The following is an 18222-nucleotide window of genomic DNA, read 5'->3' on the forward strand; positions in this document are numbered from 1 at the left end:
TTAAAGAGACATGTGCTCTCTTTCCCCATGTTAATAGTGCCTGACGGCTATTTTCTAAAAGCACTGCAAAAAGCATTGGTTACTTGGAGGTAACTGAGAATCACTCAGTGAGGGAATTACATTACTCCCATTAGTTCCTTCTTTACCTGTGGTTTACTGCCCAGCAATCCAGAAACAACCATAAATATATGTTGCTTCCAGCCCTGTAGTAAGGGCCTCAGCCCCTCAGCCACCTTTCTCATTATCAACTGACAAGTGCATGAGGATCGCAATTTTTGATCTCATTACACCAAATGGCGATGTCCATTTACTATTGAGCGTATATCTTCGCATTGTTGATATAGATAATTTGATCCTTGATAACGACCGAAGTGATACGGTTGAAACGTTGGATGAATTATCCTCACCTTTTGCACTAATAAAAAATTGATTCAGCATTCAAAAAAATGTTCCACATGTCATGAATTATTTCAGTGTGCCAGAATTATTACTATTTTGATTGAGTCCCCTGCATCCAGACCGCCGCATGAGAAGGCGCCGGTGGGGCGATGCAGGCCGTGATCCCGGGGAAGCATTGTTAATTTAGCTCCCGGCGTCGGCCTGCATTCTAGCAACGCCCCCTCCACTGCTCCAGAAGCCGCTCCCTCTAGTGGGCCGTCTCTCCCCTCCATGCTGCCAGAGAACACTGGACACCATTACACGTGGGGAGCAGACTCTGGTGAGATCGCCTCCTTGGCTCTGCAACTCTGCATCACTATATACCGCTCTGTTCAGTGGTATATCGCTGTCTTTCTAGCGGTGTATGCCTGCTGGCTGGCGGTGTATATCAGCTTTTAGCGGTATATACTGACTGTGCCTGCAGGTATATACTGACTGTTTGGCAGTGTATGCCACTTTGCTATTGGTATATACCAGCTCTGTATAGCAGTCCCTTTCTAATACTGCTAGTAGCTCCTCACCCACAGTAGTGTAATACTGCTAAAGGCTCACAGTATAATTATACGTTTGTTGCTGACATGCGTAAAAACCGCAAGGGTGATAAAGCTTCCCAGGCATCCTCTATGGACCTGTACTATGCTTGCACCACCTGTGGAAGCTAGTTTCCCAATGGTCGAAGCTATCCACTTTGCCGAGGCTGCGATGCCCCTACTACAATGTCACAACAGGCGTTGCCGGACCAGGGGGTCGTGCAATTTGTGGGTTCGGCCCCGGCCGCCATTCAGGCAGCACCCCCGTCTGATGAGGCTATCCCTGCATGGGCTCTTCTGATGTCTAAAAGGTTAGATGACCTGGCCACTCAGATATCTCAGCCTTCCACAGACTCCCACAGCCTTCCCCCGGCTCAGCTCCCTCAGAGGAGCCCGCCTGCGTCTGGTGTATCATCCCCAGTACATAAAAAGGCTGTCTCCAAAAGGCGCCATTGCGACCGCTCCGCCTCTTCTTACTCACACGATGGTCAGTCTGACTCAGGCTCCGTGACCTTTAGTAGTCACGATTCCCGAGACTCTGACTCTGATTCGGATGTCCCTTCTGAGTCTAGGCATATGGAAGACACTCTGATAGCGGCTGTCAATCTTCAGCCCTCGGACCCGACTTCTCAGTCGGCAATCAAGCGAGCCAAGAAGCCTCCTAAGTCCTTTGCCCAGGATCCAATTTTTCATCAAATCGTATCTAAATGGTGGGATCACCCTGATAGGAGGTTTAATAAAAATTACTCCTCTTCATTCGCTTATCCCTTTCCCCCGGAAATGGTTAAGCCCTGGTCGGTACCCCCCATTGTGGATCCGCCAGTATCCAGGCTGGCTAAACACACGGTTATGTCTGACTCAGACACCGCGTCTCTCAAGGACTCGTCCGACCGCGCAGTTGATGCTGCGGTCAAATCTATTTTCCATGCTTCAGGCTCCTCTCTGCGCCCCGTTTGCCTTGACATGGGTGGCGACAGTTATGAGTGTGTGGAGTAGGAACTTGCGCAAGTTGCTTTGCTCTTGCAATATTCCTTCAGAGGCTCTTGAGATCCTTGATTTGTTCTCTCTAGCCTCTAATTATCTTCTTCACGGCTCTCTAGATGCAGCCAGCTGGTCAGCCCTAACGGCAGCCAATGCTGTCTTCGCCCGCAGGGTTCTGTGGCTAAAGATCTGGAATGCGGACAGTGCCTCCAAGAAGTCCCTGTCCACACTTCCCTTCCAGGGTCTTCGTCTTTTTGGTGAATCCCTGGACAAGCTCATATCTGAGGCGACGGGTGGTAAAAGCACCATTCTACCACAAAAGCGGCCTGTAGCCAGAAATTTCAAAAAATCTTCCTGGCGCAGGCAGTCCTTTCGGCCTGCTTCCCACCAAGCAGCCGAAATCCAAAGGACCTCGCTCGGTACAGGCCCCCTCAGCATGACGCCAGGTATCCCGCAGATCCGACTCCTGTGGGAGGGCGGCTTCTGCTTTTCTGGGATATCTGGCTAGTACATACTCACGATGCCTGGGTTCGAGAAATCGTCACCTCGGGTTACAAGATCGATTTCCATTCCCTGCCGGCCACCAGGTTTCTGCGTTCTCGTCTCCCAAAGTCCAAGACGCAAAACCAGGCCTTAATTCAGGCCATAGCTTCTTTACAAAAAGCAAACTTTATCTTTCCAGTGCCCCTGGAACAGCGCGGCAAAGGTTTCTATTCAAACCTTTTTGTCGTCCCCAAAAAAGATGGCTCTGTCCGCCCTATCTTGGACCTCAAACGGCTGAACAAATTCGTACGGATTTGAACTTTCCGAATGGAATCATTGAGAGCAGTACTAGCCACCATGGAACCTGGAGAATTCCTAGCTTCCATAGACGTTCAAGATGCTTATTTACACATTCCCATATGTGTCTCTCATCAACGGTTCCTTCGCTTTGCCGTAGGACAACATCATTTCCAATTCAGGGCCCTTCCCTTTGGACTGGCTACTGCGCCTCGGGTCTTCACAAAGGTCATGGCGGCCGTCATGTCCATTTTACACCCCATAGGCATCCTGGTCGTTCCCTATTTGGACGACCTTTTTGTCAAAGGGCAGCTCTCCTCACGTTTGCTCAGAAAGCGTGCAGATTTGCCTGGACACCCTGTCAAGGCTAGGGTGGCTTGTCAACTTCAACAAGTCATCAGCGCATCACCTTCCTAGGTATGCTGATAGACACGGCTCAGTCCCGGGTTTTCCTTCCAGAGGACAAGAGGGCTTCCCTGATTCGGGCTGCCCAATCCCTCCTATCTCGCCGTCACACATCCCTTCGGAACGGAATGAGAGTGTTAGGCAAAATGGTGGCGGTCATAGAAGCCGTGTCCTTTGCCCAATTCCATCTGCGCCCTCTACAACTGGATCTTCTATCCTCCTGGGACAAGAATCCAGCTTCCCTGGACCGGTCAGTCCGCCTGTCTCGGTCTGCGCTCAGCTCCCTCGTCTGATGGACTCAAGTCTCATTCCTGTCTCAAGGGAAGTCCTTCCGCCCGGTCCACTGGCAGGTTGTCACGACGGATGCCAGCCTGATAGGCTGGGGGGCGGTGTTTCTCCACCACACTGTTCAGGGACGCTGGTCTCCTTCCGAGCGTTCTCTGCAGACAATGCCACGGCCGTGGCTTACATCAACTGTCAGGGAGGAACTCGCAGCAAGGCAGCGATGAAGGAGGTATCCAAGATTCTTCGTTGGGCAGAGAAGCACATCCCCATCATCTCAGCTGTCCATATCCCAGGGGTAGACAACTGGGCCGCAGACTTTCTCAGCAGGCAAGGTCTACGGCAGGAGAATGGTCCCTCCACGACGAAGTGTTCCATCAGATCACTCTTCGTTGGGGGCTCCCGGATGTGGACCTCATGGCGTCTCGAATGAATGCCAAGAAACGTCCCTTCATATCGCGGTCGAGAGACCCGCTAGCGCTAGGCTCCGATGCTCTAGTTTTTCCATGGTCGCAGTTCCGCCTTCCCTACATCTTCCCTCCGTTTCCTCTCATTCCGAGAGAAATCAACAAAATCAAAGCGGAGGGAATCCCGGTGATCCTCGTGGCTCCGGACTGGCCCAGGAGAGCCTGGTACCCAGAGCTCCTCCAACTTCTCAGCGACACCCCCTGGCGTCTTCCCGACCGCCCGGATCTTCTGTCGCAAGGTCCAATATTCCACCAGAATACAGCACAGCTGCATTTGACGGCGTGGCGCTTGAATCCCTGATTCTAGCCAGATCGGGTTTTTCTTCCAGGGTAGTTCATACCATGCTTAATGCTCGGAAGCCTTCCTCCGCCAGCATTTACCACAGGACCTGGAAGACCTATCTTTCCTGGTGTGACCGTCATGGTCGGTCACCCCTGAACTTTTCAATCCCTAATGTTCTTGCCTTTCTGCAAGACGGTCTGGACTCGGGTCTTGCTCTCAGTACCCTTAAAGGACAAGTTTCTGCCTTGTCGATTTTTTTTCCAGAAGCAGCTGGCTTCTCGCCCTCAGGTCCGTACCTTTCTTCAAGGGGTAGCGCATTTGGTCCCTCCTTATCGCCACCCCTTAGATCCCTGGGATCTGAATCTGGTTCTAGGAGTTCTTCAACTTCCTCCCTTCGAACCTCTGAGAGGAGAAATCTCTCTTCAACGACTATCTTGGAAAGTTGCCTTTTTAGTCGCTATCACCTCTATCAGGCGAGTGTCCGAACTGGCAGCTCTGTCCTGTCGCTCACCTTACCTGATATTCCATCATGATAAGGTGGTTCTTCGGCCTTCCCCTGCCTTCCTTCCGAAGGTCGTATCCTCTTTCCACCTGAACGAGGACATTGTGTTGCCGTCATTCTGCCCGGCCCCGGTCCACTCCTTTTGAGAAAGCCCTTCACAATCTCGATCTTGTCAGGGCTCTGCGGATCTACATCTCCAGAACAGTGCCGTTGCGCAAGTCCGATGCCCTTTTCATCCTCCCAGTAGGACACAAGAAGGGCAACCCGGCATCTAAATCCACGATTTCTCGATGGATCAGGACTGCCATCTGTGAGGCATACAAAGCACGAGGTGCCGTTCCCCCTCAATCTGTGCGGGCCCACTCTACACGAGCAGTGGGTGCCTCCTGGGCTATCCGCCATCAGGCCTCGGCGGCCCAACTTTGCAAGGCCGCTACCTGGTCCAGTGTGCACACGTTTACAAAATTCTACAGAGTGCATACGCATGCCTCCGCGGATGCTGCTCTTGGAAGACAAGTCCTTCAGGCAGCAGTGGCCCATTTATAAGTGGCCACTGCTCGGTTTCTTGACAGTGTTGATATATGTTCACTGCAGTTGCAGTCGTTAGTCAGCTCTTAGTCTGACGTTATACACTGTTAATAGTTCAGTTCCCACCCAGGGACTGCTTTTGGACGTCCCACTGTCTGTGTCCCCCAATGAAAAGGCGAGAAAGGAAAGGACATTTTTGTGTACTCACCATAAAATGTCTTCCTTGGAGCCTTTCATTGGGGGACACAGCTCCCGCCCTTGTGGTTTTAGTTACCATTCTCCTACTACTTTTATACCAAACTGAGCTAGTTTCCTGCCTAGCTGGGGTATATGCTGTGGGAGGAGGAGCTAACACTTTTGAAAATCTAGTGTCAAGCCTCCCCTGGAGACACCATATAACCCACTGTCTGTGTCCCCCAATGAAAGGCTCCAAGGAAGACATTTTACGTTGAGTACACAAAAATGTCCTTTTTAAGTCCATCAATAGGAAGTAATTATTCATCAAGGAATGCTAACCGACTGAGCATGGGTTTACATCGGCTCATGTTCTTCTTATTCAGGTTCCTACACTATTGGATCCTCTCGGTGGAGATCTTCTATATAAGGGATTTTCCTGATAGCCCCGTGAAGGATGGATAAGGACAAGGAAAAGATGGTGGAGAGGATATTACACCTCACCCTAGAGATCCTCTTCCGCCTTACTGGAGAGGTGAGAGATTCTGATGACGTCACATTACATCATTCTTATCTATGGGAATAACAGATGGACAGAACTGGAGAGGTGAGGACTCTGGAAATGTCTGTAGTGAAATTTATTAATGTGTCTTTCCATAACTAGGATTATACAGTAGTGAAAAAGACCTCTAGTGACCACTGTCAGGCCCCTGTGTCTGAGGGATGGGGAAGACCCTTGAACCCAATCATGGGGCCTCCACCTCACCCCCTGATACATGAGGACATCAATGACCAGAAGATCCTAGAACTCGCCTACAAGATGATTGAGCTGCTGACTGGAGAGGTGACACTGTTGGGAATGCTGCGACATTATACAGTAACGCTATGAAGGGATCGGGGGATGACGGTATCATTGTATGTGTCAGGTTCCTATGAGGTGTCAGGATGTCGCCGTCTATTTCTCCATGGAGGAGTGGGAGTATTTAGAAGGACACAAAGATCTGTACAAGGACATCATGATGGAGGTTCCCCAGCCCCTCACATCATCAGGTAATAGACAGGAATACATACACATGGCCTATAATTATCTGTATATAAAGAATGAATTTAGTCCCTGTATGTGTCTCCTCCAGTTATATCCAGTGAGAAGACAACACTAGAGAGATGTCCCCGTCCTCTTCTTCCACAGGACTGTAAACAAGAAGATCCCAATGTTCCTCAGGATCATCAGGTAGATGGAGAGAAGGTGCCATGAAATCTTCCTATGATGTGTAGGCGGTTGTGAAGGTCTTGTGTTAAGTCTTGTTTTATCCTCCAATATTATATATTTTATACTTGTGTAATGAGAGCGGTGGAGATGGCAGGATTAGAGCTGATCATAGATGGGACTTCTCCATCTGTCTGTGACTTTCGCAATATTTGTTCCAGGGTGAAGAATTGACCCATATTAATACTACAGAGACATATGTGAGGGGTGATGAGCGGAGTAAAGAAGACATTCCCATATATGACTCCCCAGGTGAGTAGTGACCACTAAATGCATAGAGGTCACAGATTTATCCCGGCTGTGGCTGCTTTATCGTTGGTGTAGTGCAGACATATCACAATAAAGTGGTCACCATTCTGCTGTTAATCCATTGCATGCACCTCCCAACCACCCGCCAAACTGCCCCCTTTACTTTGGGCGCTGTCTTGCTCTTGGAGGTTTATTTGTTTATGACAGAATTCATATCCCAAAGGACCCACCCTAGACCCTGAAATGGGGCTCATATCTGTATAATGCAAATCCAAATGACAATGTACCAAGAATGTGCTGTCAACTTAAGGGTGCTTTACACGCTGCGACATCGCTAACGATATATCGTTGGGGTCACGTCGTTAGTGACGCACATCCGGCGCCGTTAGCGACATCGCAGCGTGTGACACCAAGGAGCGACGATCAACGATCGCAAAAGCGTCAAAAATTGTTGATCGTTGACACGTCGCTCCTTTTCATAATATCGTTGGTGGTGCATGCCACTGTTTGTTCGTTGTTCCTGCGGCATCACATATCGCTATGTGTGACACCGCAGGAACGACGAACATCTCCTTACTTGCGTCCACCGGCAATGAGGAAGGAAGGAGGTGGGCGGCATGTTCCGGCCGCTTGTCTCCGCCCCTCCTCTGCTATTAGGCGGCCGCTTAGTGACGCCGCAGTGACGTCGCTATGACGCCGAACACACCTCCCCCTTGAAGGAGGGATTGTTCGGCAGTCACAGCAACGTTGCTGAAAAGGTATGTTCATGTGACGCTGCCGTAGCGATAATCTTTGCTACGGCAGCGATCACCAAATGTTGCACGAATGACGGGGGCGGGTGCTATCGCGCACGACATCGCTAGCTATCGCTAGCGATATCATAGCGTGTAAAGCACCCTTTAGAATATCACTTGAAGAAAAATATTATCCAAATGGAGAAATCCCTAAGGGAAAACGGAGAATAATGGTGTTTTTCTTGGTATCTTTTTGGGTTATGTAACATTTTTTGGTGGCTTTTTATTCCACAAAAAGAACAAAGAGGGTCGCACATCATGCTCTAATGGTTCTTCTCTGTGGTCTACTTTTAGATTGTGAACTGTTTTTGTGTTGGGGTATAATTGAATTTCGCTACATAACTTGCAAATTCCATGGATATTTTATACAGAAACAGTAGAAAAATATTACTTTTAAGGATATTTAAAAATAATCTGTTTTATTCTTGGCAGATGACGGCATCAGGAGATCAGAGGGACAACTGACATCTTCAATTTTTAAATCAGATGAGCTTGATAGCACACAAGTTATAACTGAAATGAATGTCATTATTCCAGATATATCCTTTCACAGCAAATATCTATCATCAGATCCATTTAACCAGGTCCTATATCTTGATTCATCACAGACTATTATGGAAAAGAAAAGTCCCAAAATGGGTGGCATTAAAAATGAAAGCTCTCTTATAGCCAAGAAACCATTTTGTTGTTCAGAATATGGAAAAAGTGATCCCCTCGAAACGTCTTTTTTTACACATCAAAAAATTCCTACAAAGGAGAAAAGATTTTCTTGTTCAGAATGTGGGAAATATTTTAATCAGAAATGCGTCCTTATTAGACATCAGAGAATTCACACTGGGGAGAAGCCATATTTATGTTCAGATTGTGGGAAATGTTTTACAGATAAATCAACTTTCATAAGACACCAGAGGACTCACACAGGGGAGAAGCCATTTTCATGTTCAGAATGTGGGAAATCTTTTATAAAGAAATCAAATCTTGTTACACACAATAGATTTCACACAGGAGAGAAGCCTTATTCATGTTCAGAATGTGGGAAATGTTTTGCAGAAAAATCAGTTCTTGTTCAACATAAGAAATGTCACATAGGGGAAAAGCCTTTTTCATGTTCAGAATGTGGGAAATGTTTTGCAAATAAATTTCATCTTGTTAGACACCAGAGAACTCACACAGGAGAGAAGCCATTTTTATGTTCAGAATGTGGAAATTGTTATGTTGATGAATCAACTCTTGTTAAACACCAGAAAATTCACTCGGGGGAGAACCCCTGTTCAGAATGTGGGAAATGTTTTTCAAGTAAATCATATCTTATTATTCATCAGAGAATTCACACAGGAGAGAACCCTGTTTCATGTTCAGAATGTGGAAGATGTTTTATAGATAAATCACATCTGGTTAGACATCAGAGAATTCACACAGGGGAGAAGCCCTATTCTTGTTCAGAATGTGGGAAATGTTTTACAGAGAAATCAAGTCTTGTTAAACATCAGAGAACTCACACACAAAAAAAGTCATTTTCATGTTTAGAATGTGCAAAATGTTTTGGAGATAAGTCAAGTCTTATTAGACACCAAACATTTCACACAGGGAAGAATCCGTTTTCATGTTCAGAATGTGCAAAATGTTTTGTAAATAAATCAAATCTTGTTAAACACCAGAAAATTCACACAAGGGAGAAGCAATCTTGATATTCAGAATAGGGAAATATTTAAACCAGAAATCATAGCTTATTGGTCACCAGAGAATTCACACAGGGGAGAAGTCTTTTTCATATTCTGAATGTGGGAAATGTTTTACACATAAATCAACTTTTATTAAACATCATAGAACTCATACAGGGGAGAAGCCATATTTATGTTCCGAATGTGGGAAAAGTTGGGCAGATAAATCAAGTCTTGATAAGCACCAGAGAACTCACACAAGAGAGAAGCTTTTTTCATGTTCAGAGTGTGAGAAGTTTTACCCACAAATGACATAGACCTAAACATTAAAGATCTTACACAGGGGTGAAGGTAAAAAATGGTTTAGAAAATTATATGTTGTAGACCATTAAAAACAACTTACATGGGAGGAAACATATATGTACTATGTACTATACTACAATCTCTGCAGCTCTCGAATCAGCTGCCCCCCTCACACACACCAAAACCCGCACAATCAACAGGCAACCCTGGCACACAAGGCAGACTAAAGAACTTAGACGGGCTTCCAGAATTGCTGAGCGCAGATGGAAGAGGTCTCATTCCACTGAGCACTTCATTGCATATAAAGAGTCCCTCACCACTTTCAAGTCCACACTCACTGCTGCAAAACAAACCTACTTCTCATCCCTCATATCTTCTCTCTCTCACAACCCTAAACAGCTATTCAACACTTTCAATTCTCTCCTCCGTCCTCCGGCACCACCTCCCTCTCCTCTCATCTCAGCTGAAGACTTTGCCTCTTTCTTCAAGCGGAAGATTGACAACATCAGAGCAAGCTTTGGCCCACAATCACCACAGCCCCTCATCATAGCTACTCATCCCTCTTCCTCCAAATCCAGCTTCTCCACCATGACAGAAAACAATCTCTCCACTCTACTCTCAAGATCACATCTAACCACCTGTGCACTGGACCCGCTCCCATCGCACCTCATCCCCAACATCACCGCAGTCCTCATCCCAGCCCTAACCCATCTCTTCAACCTATCACTAGCAAGTGGTGTATTCCCTTCATGCTTTAAACATGCCTCTATTACACCCATCCTCAAAAAGCCCTCCCTTGACCCATCCTCTGTGTCAAACTATCGCCCCATATCCCTTCTCCCCTACGCCTCAAAACTACTGGAACAGCATGTCCATCTTGAATTGTCCTCATACCTCTCCTCCTGCTCCCTCTTTGACCGGCTTCAATCTGGCTTCCGACCACATCATTCTACCGAAACTGCCCTAACCAAAGTCACCAATGATCTACTAACCGCCAAAGCCAAGCGACACTACTCTATCCTCCTCCTCCTGGACCTGTCCTCTGCCTTCGACACAGTAGACCATTCCCTCCTACTACAGATTCTCTCATCTCTGGGCATCACAGACTTGGCCCTATCTTGGATCTCCTCATACCTAACCGACCGAACTTTCAGCGTCTCCCATTCTCACACCACTTCCTCAGCTCGCCCCCTATCTGTCGGTGTCCCTCAAGGCTCAGTTCTTGGACCCCTGCTGTTCTCCATCTATACCTTCGGCTTGGGACAGCTCATAGAGTCCCACGGCTTCCAGTATCATCTCTATGCCGATGACACACAGATCTACCTCTCTGGACCTGACATTACCTCTCTACTAACCAAAATACCACAATGTTTGTCTGCTATTTCATCCTTCTTCTCTGCACGATTCCTAAAACTTAACATGGACAAAACAGAGTTTATTGTCTTTCCTCCTCCTCACTCACCTCCTCCAACAAGCCTTTCCATCAAACTTGATGGTTGCTCACTCACCCCAGTCTCACAAGCTCGTTGCCTTGGAGTAACCTTCGACTCTGCTCTATCCTTCAAGCCACACATCCAAGCCCTCTTCAACTCATGCCGATTACAACTCAAAAATATCTCCCGGATCCGTGCTTTTCTTAACCAAGAATCTTCAAAAACATTAGTGCATGCCCTCATCATCTCCCGCCTCGACTACTGCAACCTCCTGCTCTCTGGCCTCCCTTCCAACACTCTTGCACCCCTCCAATCTATCCTAAACTCTGCAGCCCGCTTAATCCACCTCTCCCCTCGCTACTCCCCAGCCTCGCCACTCTGCCAATCCCTTCACTGGCTTCCCATCGCCCAACGACTCCAGTTCAAAACATTAACCATGACATACAAAGCCATGCACAACCTGTCTCCTCCCTACATCTGTGACCTAGTCTCCCAGTACCTACCTGCACGCAACCTTAGATCCTCACAAGATCTCCTTCTCTGCTCCTCTCTTATTTCCTCTTCCCACAATCGTGTACAAGATTTCTCCCGTGCATCCCCCATACTCTGGAACGCTCTACCTCAGCACATCAGACTCTCCCCTACCGTGGAAAGCTTCAAGAGGAACCTCAAGACCCACCTCTTCCAACAAGCCTACAACCTACAATAGCCCTCAGCCCAGTAGACCACTGCGCAACCAGCTCTGTCCTCACCTATTGTACCATCACCCATTCCCTGTAGACTGTGAGCCCTCGCGGGCAGGGTCCTCTCTCCTCCTATACCAGTCTGTCTTGTACTGTTAATGATTTGTTGTACGTATACCCTCTTTCACTTGTAAAGTGCCATGGAATAAATGGCGCTATAATAATAAATAATAATAATAATAATAATAATATATGTGTAGATATATAGATACATACTATATGGATATGCAAACCTCATAAAATAATATATTTTTTTCTTCCCGTCTTCTTTGTATCTCCCATTCTCAGTGATCTACAAGTCATTATAGTATCTTTCCACAGTCTCCATGTCGGAATAGTGTCTTTATCTTTGTTACAATAATAAACATGTTCATATTTCAAATCACTACTTACATCTATAATCAATTCCTTCTTTGTAGAATCGTCTGGTTGGATCCATGTTTTTACATGTCTTTCTGTGCTAAGTATAGTACTTTTTCTCCACCATTGAAAATGGATTTCTTTCTGTATACCCAGTGGACTGGGGTATTTGGGGCCCACAGGGGGAATTGACTCTAGGGGCACACCCTACAGCTATATGTAAATACCTGTTAGCCATTATCCCCGTTATAGTGGAACATTGACTGTAAAACACAGGCGGCTCCTGCACATCTTCTGTGCGCACACAATAACTGATGCACAATTACAGTTGTTTGCAGTAAATAGATTCTTTGGTGAAAACAAGTTATCCCTGATCCACAGGTTAAGTAGGTGATAACTTCTTAATAGGTGGAATCCAGTGGAAACCGCACTGATCGGAAGAATGTGGAACTTTTATACCTGACAGGGCCCTTATATCCCCATTATAAAATGCAGCGTCAGGTCGGATCCTTTTTGGGATGGTCAGAAAAGGCCAAGAACAGCACGTGGCAGCCACTGAGGGAATGAATGGAACAGGAGTTGAGTCATACATGAGCTCCAGTGTAATAGGGATAAAAGTTGCACATTTTGCCGATCAGTGAAGGTCCCAGCAATCGGACCCCCACTGATGAATACGTTATCACTTATCCTTAGGCCACATTCACACTTTCAGTATTTGGTCTTATATCAGTATTTGTAAGCCAAAACTAGGAGTGGGTGACAAATGTAGAAGTGGTGCCATATTTCTATTATACTTATCCTGGTTTTGGCTACAAATACAGCTGTAAAATACTGACCAAATACTCAACATGTGCATGTGGCCTTAGAACAGGTGATTATTTGTGTTGAGCGGAAAACCTCTGTAAGTGCATATTTGTAATAGTCACGGGAAAGGGAGGGGTTAAATGTTCAAATATTTACTCTTTCCTGGAAATAAAGAATCTTCCCCATATTGATATCTGAGAGAAAAAGTGTCCTCCATACACAACCCAATCCACTATACCAAGATCAATAATACCACATACAAGGTAGAAATACCGCCACACTGTGACCAAACAACATATTATCACTACATAGTGACCGAATACACCCACATACAAGGGAAAAATATCACCACACCATCAGGGCTGTGGAGTCGGTAAGCCAAACCTGCGACTCCGACTCCTCAATTTCCCTTGCACCGACACCACGACTCCGACTCCCACATATATTGCTTATATTTAAGTGAAAAATGTATTGTAGTACAATGTGAACATCAGACATTTAATCATTTTTATGATACAATAATCAAGATATTTCGATAGAATATAAAATATATTTATTGGAATACAACTTTAGAACACAAAAAACTGCAATAAATTGTAAATATGTAATACACTATGTAATATAGATTCTATATATATATATATATATATATATATATATATATATATATAAATATATATATATATATTGTGAGGTAGCAACCGCCAATGTGGTAAATGGTCGCTATATGTCGCAGTGGAGAAGGTCGCTGCGATATTAAACTGAAGAGGTTGCTATTGGACTTGTAGTTCCACAAAGGCTTGTTTCTGCATATAAGGGTCAGGTTCCCTTTAATAATGCCTGTGTGCTGTGTGGTCTGGAGAATCCACATACCCTTGCCTATGGGTGTGTCTGACACAGGTCTTAATTAGCTTGTTTGGCACATGGAGTCAGTGTGTGTGTTTTGGAGCAGTGTATTAGAAGCACTGCATGTGGAGCAGCCTCAGGCAGGTAAAGAGGCTGCTATTCTCAGAGAGGTTGGAGCCTCTGGAAGGAACCTGCCTAAGGAAGCGTAGGTTGCCTTCAACCATCTGGAACTGAGTGTATGGAGGCTGAGGGAGCTCCACTCTGACACTCTTCGTGTCCAAACCTGAGTGGGCGGTCCGCTACAAAGACTGACCAGAAATCCGTGTCTCCTGGGGAGACAGCCATACCTTCACTATGGACATTTAAATGGACTTGAAGCCCACGGTATATGAAGGTGTTTAGTTTACCTTTTCCTTTAAGCCAGGAGAGGCTTCATTGTGTTTTGGAAGGGCAGTTTATGTTGGTTACTAATAAACTGCTGCATTTTTGAGAGAGACTGTGTTGCCTGTGTATGCCTAAGCTACCCTGCATCGCTGCAAGCGAGTAAAACCCCCGGGTTGCGGTAAGCAATGTTCACACATGGTGCTAGATTGCGGGCAGCAATCCAGGCAGCACGTCTAGCAACTGCAGAGGTGTTGTTCCTGTGGATCAGCCGGGTCCACGAAGGTTTTTTGTTTTTTTTGTTTCTGCTGTCTACACACTGCAAGGAAGTGTTGCCTGTGAATCGGCGGGTCCACGAAAACAATTTTCGAAGCTGTCTGCAGTGGATCGGCGGGTCCACGAAAATCGTGTTGGTGCACTCAAGCAGCTGGCGGTGGATCGGCGGGTCCACGAACAGGGACAGCGTACTCCAGCTGCTGGCGGTGAATCAGCAGGTCTGCGGGGTTCCGTGCTGCAGTGGCGAGAGACCAGTGACTGGAGGTTCCAGGCCAACCCGGAATTGCGAAACCCTGTTTGGTGAGCAGTGATACACCACAGGCTGGAGATCCTGGTTGTACGGGCGGTACAACCTGGAAAGGTTAGTGGTTTTCTAACCCCCCCCCCCTCTTTAGACCAATGGGTATTACCCATTGGAGCGCCCCTCCTGTTTGTTTTCTTGTTTCAGCATGAAGGGTGCACAAATGGACGCTATGGAGGAGCTGTACCAGTTCCTTGTGCGTGGACAGCAGGAGCCGTCAGTGCGCACCGATGTGGCAGCAGTGGACCAGTTGATGAACTCCCTTCTGGGGCCAGTACGAACACATGGTGCCCAGCGAGATAAAGGGGAACTGTGTGAACTAGGGTCTAAAGACACTGCAAGGAAGCCACAGAAACCCCAAAAGGGGGCGGAGTCCCAGAAAGGGGTGGTTAGCCAAAAGGGGACAGAGGCCCGGAAAGGAGTAGTCGCCCAAAAGGGGGCGGAGTCCCGGAAAGGGGTGGTTACCCAAATGTGGACAGAGGCCCGGAAAGGGGTGATTACCCAAAAGGGGGCGGGGTCCCAGAAACCAGTGGTGACACAAAAAGGTGCGGAGCATCCCAAATCCGAAGGTGTAGTGGCACCAATGGACAGTAGCCAAGGACAATGGTGTTCATGCTATGCGTGTCCGGTCTGCGGTACAGACTGCCCGGCTGACGAGAAGATACGTCTGTGTTCTGTGGAAGTTGATGGCAAATGTGTGACTGGGCTGGTAGACTCGGTGAGCTTGGTGTCCCTGGTGAGGGCCACGCTCGATAACTACCCAATTCTTGGAAGGATGGAAGCCAGCTGCAGACATGGGAACATTGGAGAGTATCCACGGTCCCGAGTGGTTGTTGAGATGGATGGGGTGTTAGGACCCGTTAATGTTGGGGTAGTGCCTGACTTACCGCATCCCATTATAATAGGCCGGGACTTTAATTTTTTTGAGGACTTGTGGTCGATGGCGGAAATGGCCAGCTGCTTGTGTAAAAGCCGGAAAGGCTCAAAGGAAGCCCTATCACAGCGGGAGGCTGAAAGTGTTCCTAGTAGTATAATATTATGTAATAAGGGGAAGACCGTGCCTACTAGAGGTGACAGTACTAAGTTAGGGGTAACCAAAGAAAGAGATGGACGTGCCCCCCTTAGGGATCTGACGTTTACAGTAACAAAGGATAGTGTGACCGTTAAAAACGGCATAGCTCCAGACAGGGAGTTCAACACTTGGTTAAGTGGGGGCTTGTTAGTCCAGAACACCAGGGGGACTGACGATGACTCCAGTAAAGACACTGACTTTACTAAAGTGACAAATGAGTACAGTGACGTACTGATGAGCAAAGAGGGGAAAACCTCCCATCACCGAAGGCGCAAGAGGCGCAGAGGGGCGGAGCAAGCTACAACCTCTGACAATATGGTCCAGATAGACAGTGTCGTGTATTTCTGCCCAAAGTGTGGATTCCCTTCCAGAATCTGAGTGTGCAGAGAAGGTTGAGAAAGGTACGTTGCCGATATCAACCGCTAATGTAGAGTCGGACAGCAAAATCATGCCAAAGAAAGATGAGTCTGAGCTGGAACTGACACATTGTAACAACAGAAATCAGCAGGGTGAAAACGCAGAAAAGGAGCCGACCAAGGAAGTACTGGTGGTGTCCCCTATGATTTCACAGTGTGAAGCTGATGGTCTGTTGAGTGTAAGCACTATAGGATATCAAATCCTGGAAAGTACTGTAAGAGATGACATCCTAGAGAGTGTTGGTGGAAGAAAAATCCACAAAGGTCATGGTGAGCAGACCGATGAACTATCTAGTGCTAGGGTGGATAACAGTGAATACAGCCCCAAAGCTCTAAGAGGAACAGAGTACTGTGGTGAAGGGTGTGACACCCTGGTAGAAGGCGATGTTGTGAACTCCCAAGCGAGGGCAGAGGATGACACTGCAGAGACCCAAGAGGAAGTTGAAGGGAATGCAGTGAAGTCCCAAGACACAGCTGGTGCTGTAAAAGTGTAAGAGCCTCTGAAGAAGAGGTGAGGTCTGGACGTGAGGTCTCATCAGAAGCTGAGAGCCTGACTGACTTGGTGGGTAAGACCAAGACCGCAGACAAGAAGATTGACTCAGCTAAGAGCCTGAAACCCAAAGGCTCTGAGGCTGGGGCTGAGTCCGAGGAGGGTGCAACTCAAAAGGTGAAGCCTTTGGTGAAGAATATAGAAGGAGGCAAGAGACCTCAGGAATAGTGTAGTGTCCTTGAAAGTAAAGGAAGCAGACCAGTCTTCAAGTATCTGATAGATGTGCCGGAAGACTTAAGAGAAGCCTGTGCCAGTGAGAAGGTGCATGAGAGATTTCAGAAGGCAGTAGGAGCCTATAAAGTGTACTTTGCCCCAGAGTCTTGTCGGTTGGTGGTGTGCTCTGTAAGTGATGTCACAAAGAAGCGGGTGGCTATCCTGAGTGGCATGCACCTACAGTGTCTTCGCACGAAGTGGCTCATCTCTACAAAGATGGAAGAAGACACCAGACAATTGGAGCATATGAAGCGGCTCACCGCAGCGTTTCAGGAAGTGGTGGTTGTGAAGAAATCATTAATTGAGCTTGCAATAAGAGCGCTGAGAAGTAACATTCAGCAAGCCAGGAAGGTTCCAGGTATTACAGCTATTGAAGTGGAAAAAAACAGTGGAACATTTCGAATCTATGGGAAAACTGCAGAAGCAGTCAAGACAGCTCGAAGGTTGTTGGAGTTTGTGGAGGAGGTCACACAAGTGCCCAGAGAACTGGTCAAGAAACTGATTGGAAGAAATGGAAGAGTCATGCAGGAGATGGTTGATACGTCCGGTGTGACGAGAGTAAGAATTAATATTCATAATGAAGCCAGGATACTCTGTGAAGTCAGTATGGTTCCCTGTGTCATTGTGGGAACAAAAGAGTGTGTTGAAAATATACGAGTTCTCCTAGAATACCGACTGGGATACCTGGAAGAACTAAAGCAACTGAATCTTGAAAGACAGAAGATTGCTGAGAAACTTTGTCAAGTTAGTGTGAGGTCACGACCGCTTTCGGGCCAGGACCCAAAGAAGTGCGGTCCACCTGGTGACTGTGTTGCTTCAGATGGCAAAGGAAGCAGGTCCTGTAGTAAAAGGAGCCAAGGTTTTAGAGGACCTATTTATACATCGGGCTGTAGCACAGACTCTGAATACTCTAAGCCCTCTAAGACAATGTCCGAAGGAAAGAGTGGCGCTTGGGACATGTCTCTAGCCAAAGATGGCATTGAGAAAGTGAACAATCGGAGCAATGGACGAAGATGTCCTAAAAGAAGAGCCCAATATCGATCTGGACACAGAGAATTCATAGGATCTAGTTATGGCAGAACCTCAGGGCTGATGTACCCAAACAGTAGCCCCTCTTGTGGACTGAATAGCGCAGGGTCGAGCCGCACAGTAGTTACGACTAAGAGAGTGTCTCACTACCACA

At 47.0% G+C, this 18222-nt stretch overlaps 1 protein-coding gene across 1 annotated transcript in view; it reads left to right on the top strand.

Annotated features, from left to right (window-relative positions):
* Window positions 1-5760: 5760 nt before the first annotated feature.
* Window positions 5761-18222, top strand: part of LOC142312196 (uncharacterized) — a 61945-nt gene continuing 49483 nt past the window's right edge. The window contains exons 1-6 of the mRNA XM_075351097.1: window positions 5761-5905; window positions 6035-6214; window positions 6297-6420; window positions 6504-6601; window positions 6799-6889; window positions 8113-9237. Of these exons, the coding sequence (XP_075207212.1) occupies window positions 5828-5905; window positions 6035-6214; window positions 6297-6420; window positions 6504-6601; window positions 6799-6889; window positions 8113-9237 (1696 nt within the window). The 5' untranslated portion in view covers window positions 5761-5827. The remainder of the gene's footprint in view (window positions 5906-6034; window positions 6215-6296; window positions 6421-6503; window positions 6602-6798; window positions 6890-8112; window positions 9238-18222) is intronic.

Source organism: Anomaloglossus baeobatrachus, chromosome 5 (genome assembly GCF_048569485.1).
Source record: "Anomaloglossus baeobatrachus isolate aAnoBae1 chromosome 5, aAnoBae1.hap1, whole genome shotgun sequence".
NCBI classification, from domain to species: domain Eukaryota; kingdom Metazoa; phylum Chordata; class Amphibia; order Anura; family Aromobatidae; genus Anomaloglossus; species Anomaloglossus baeobatrachus.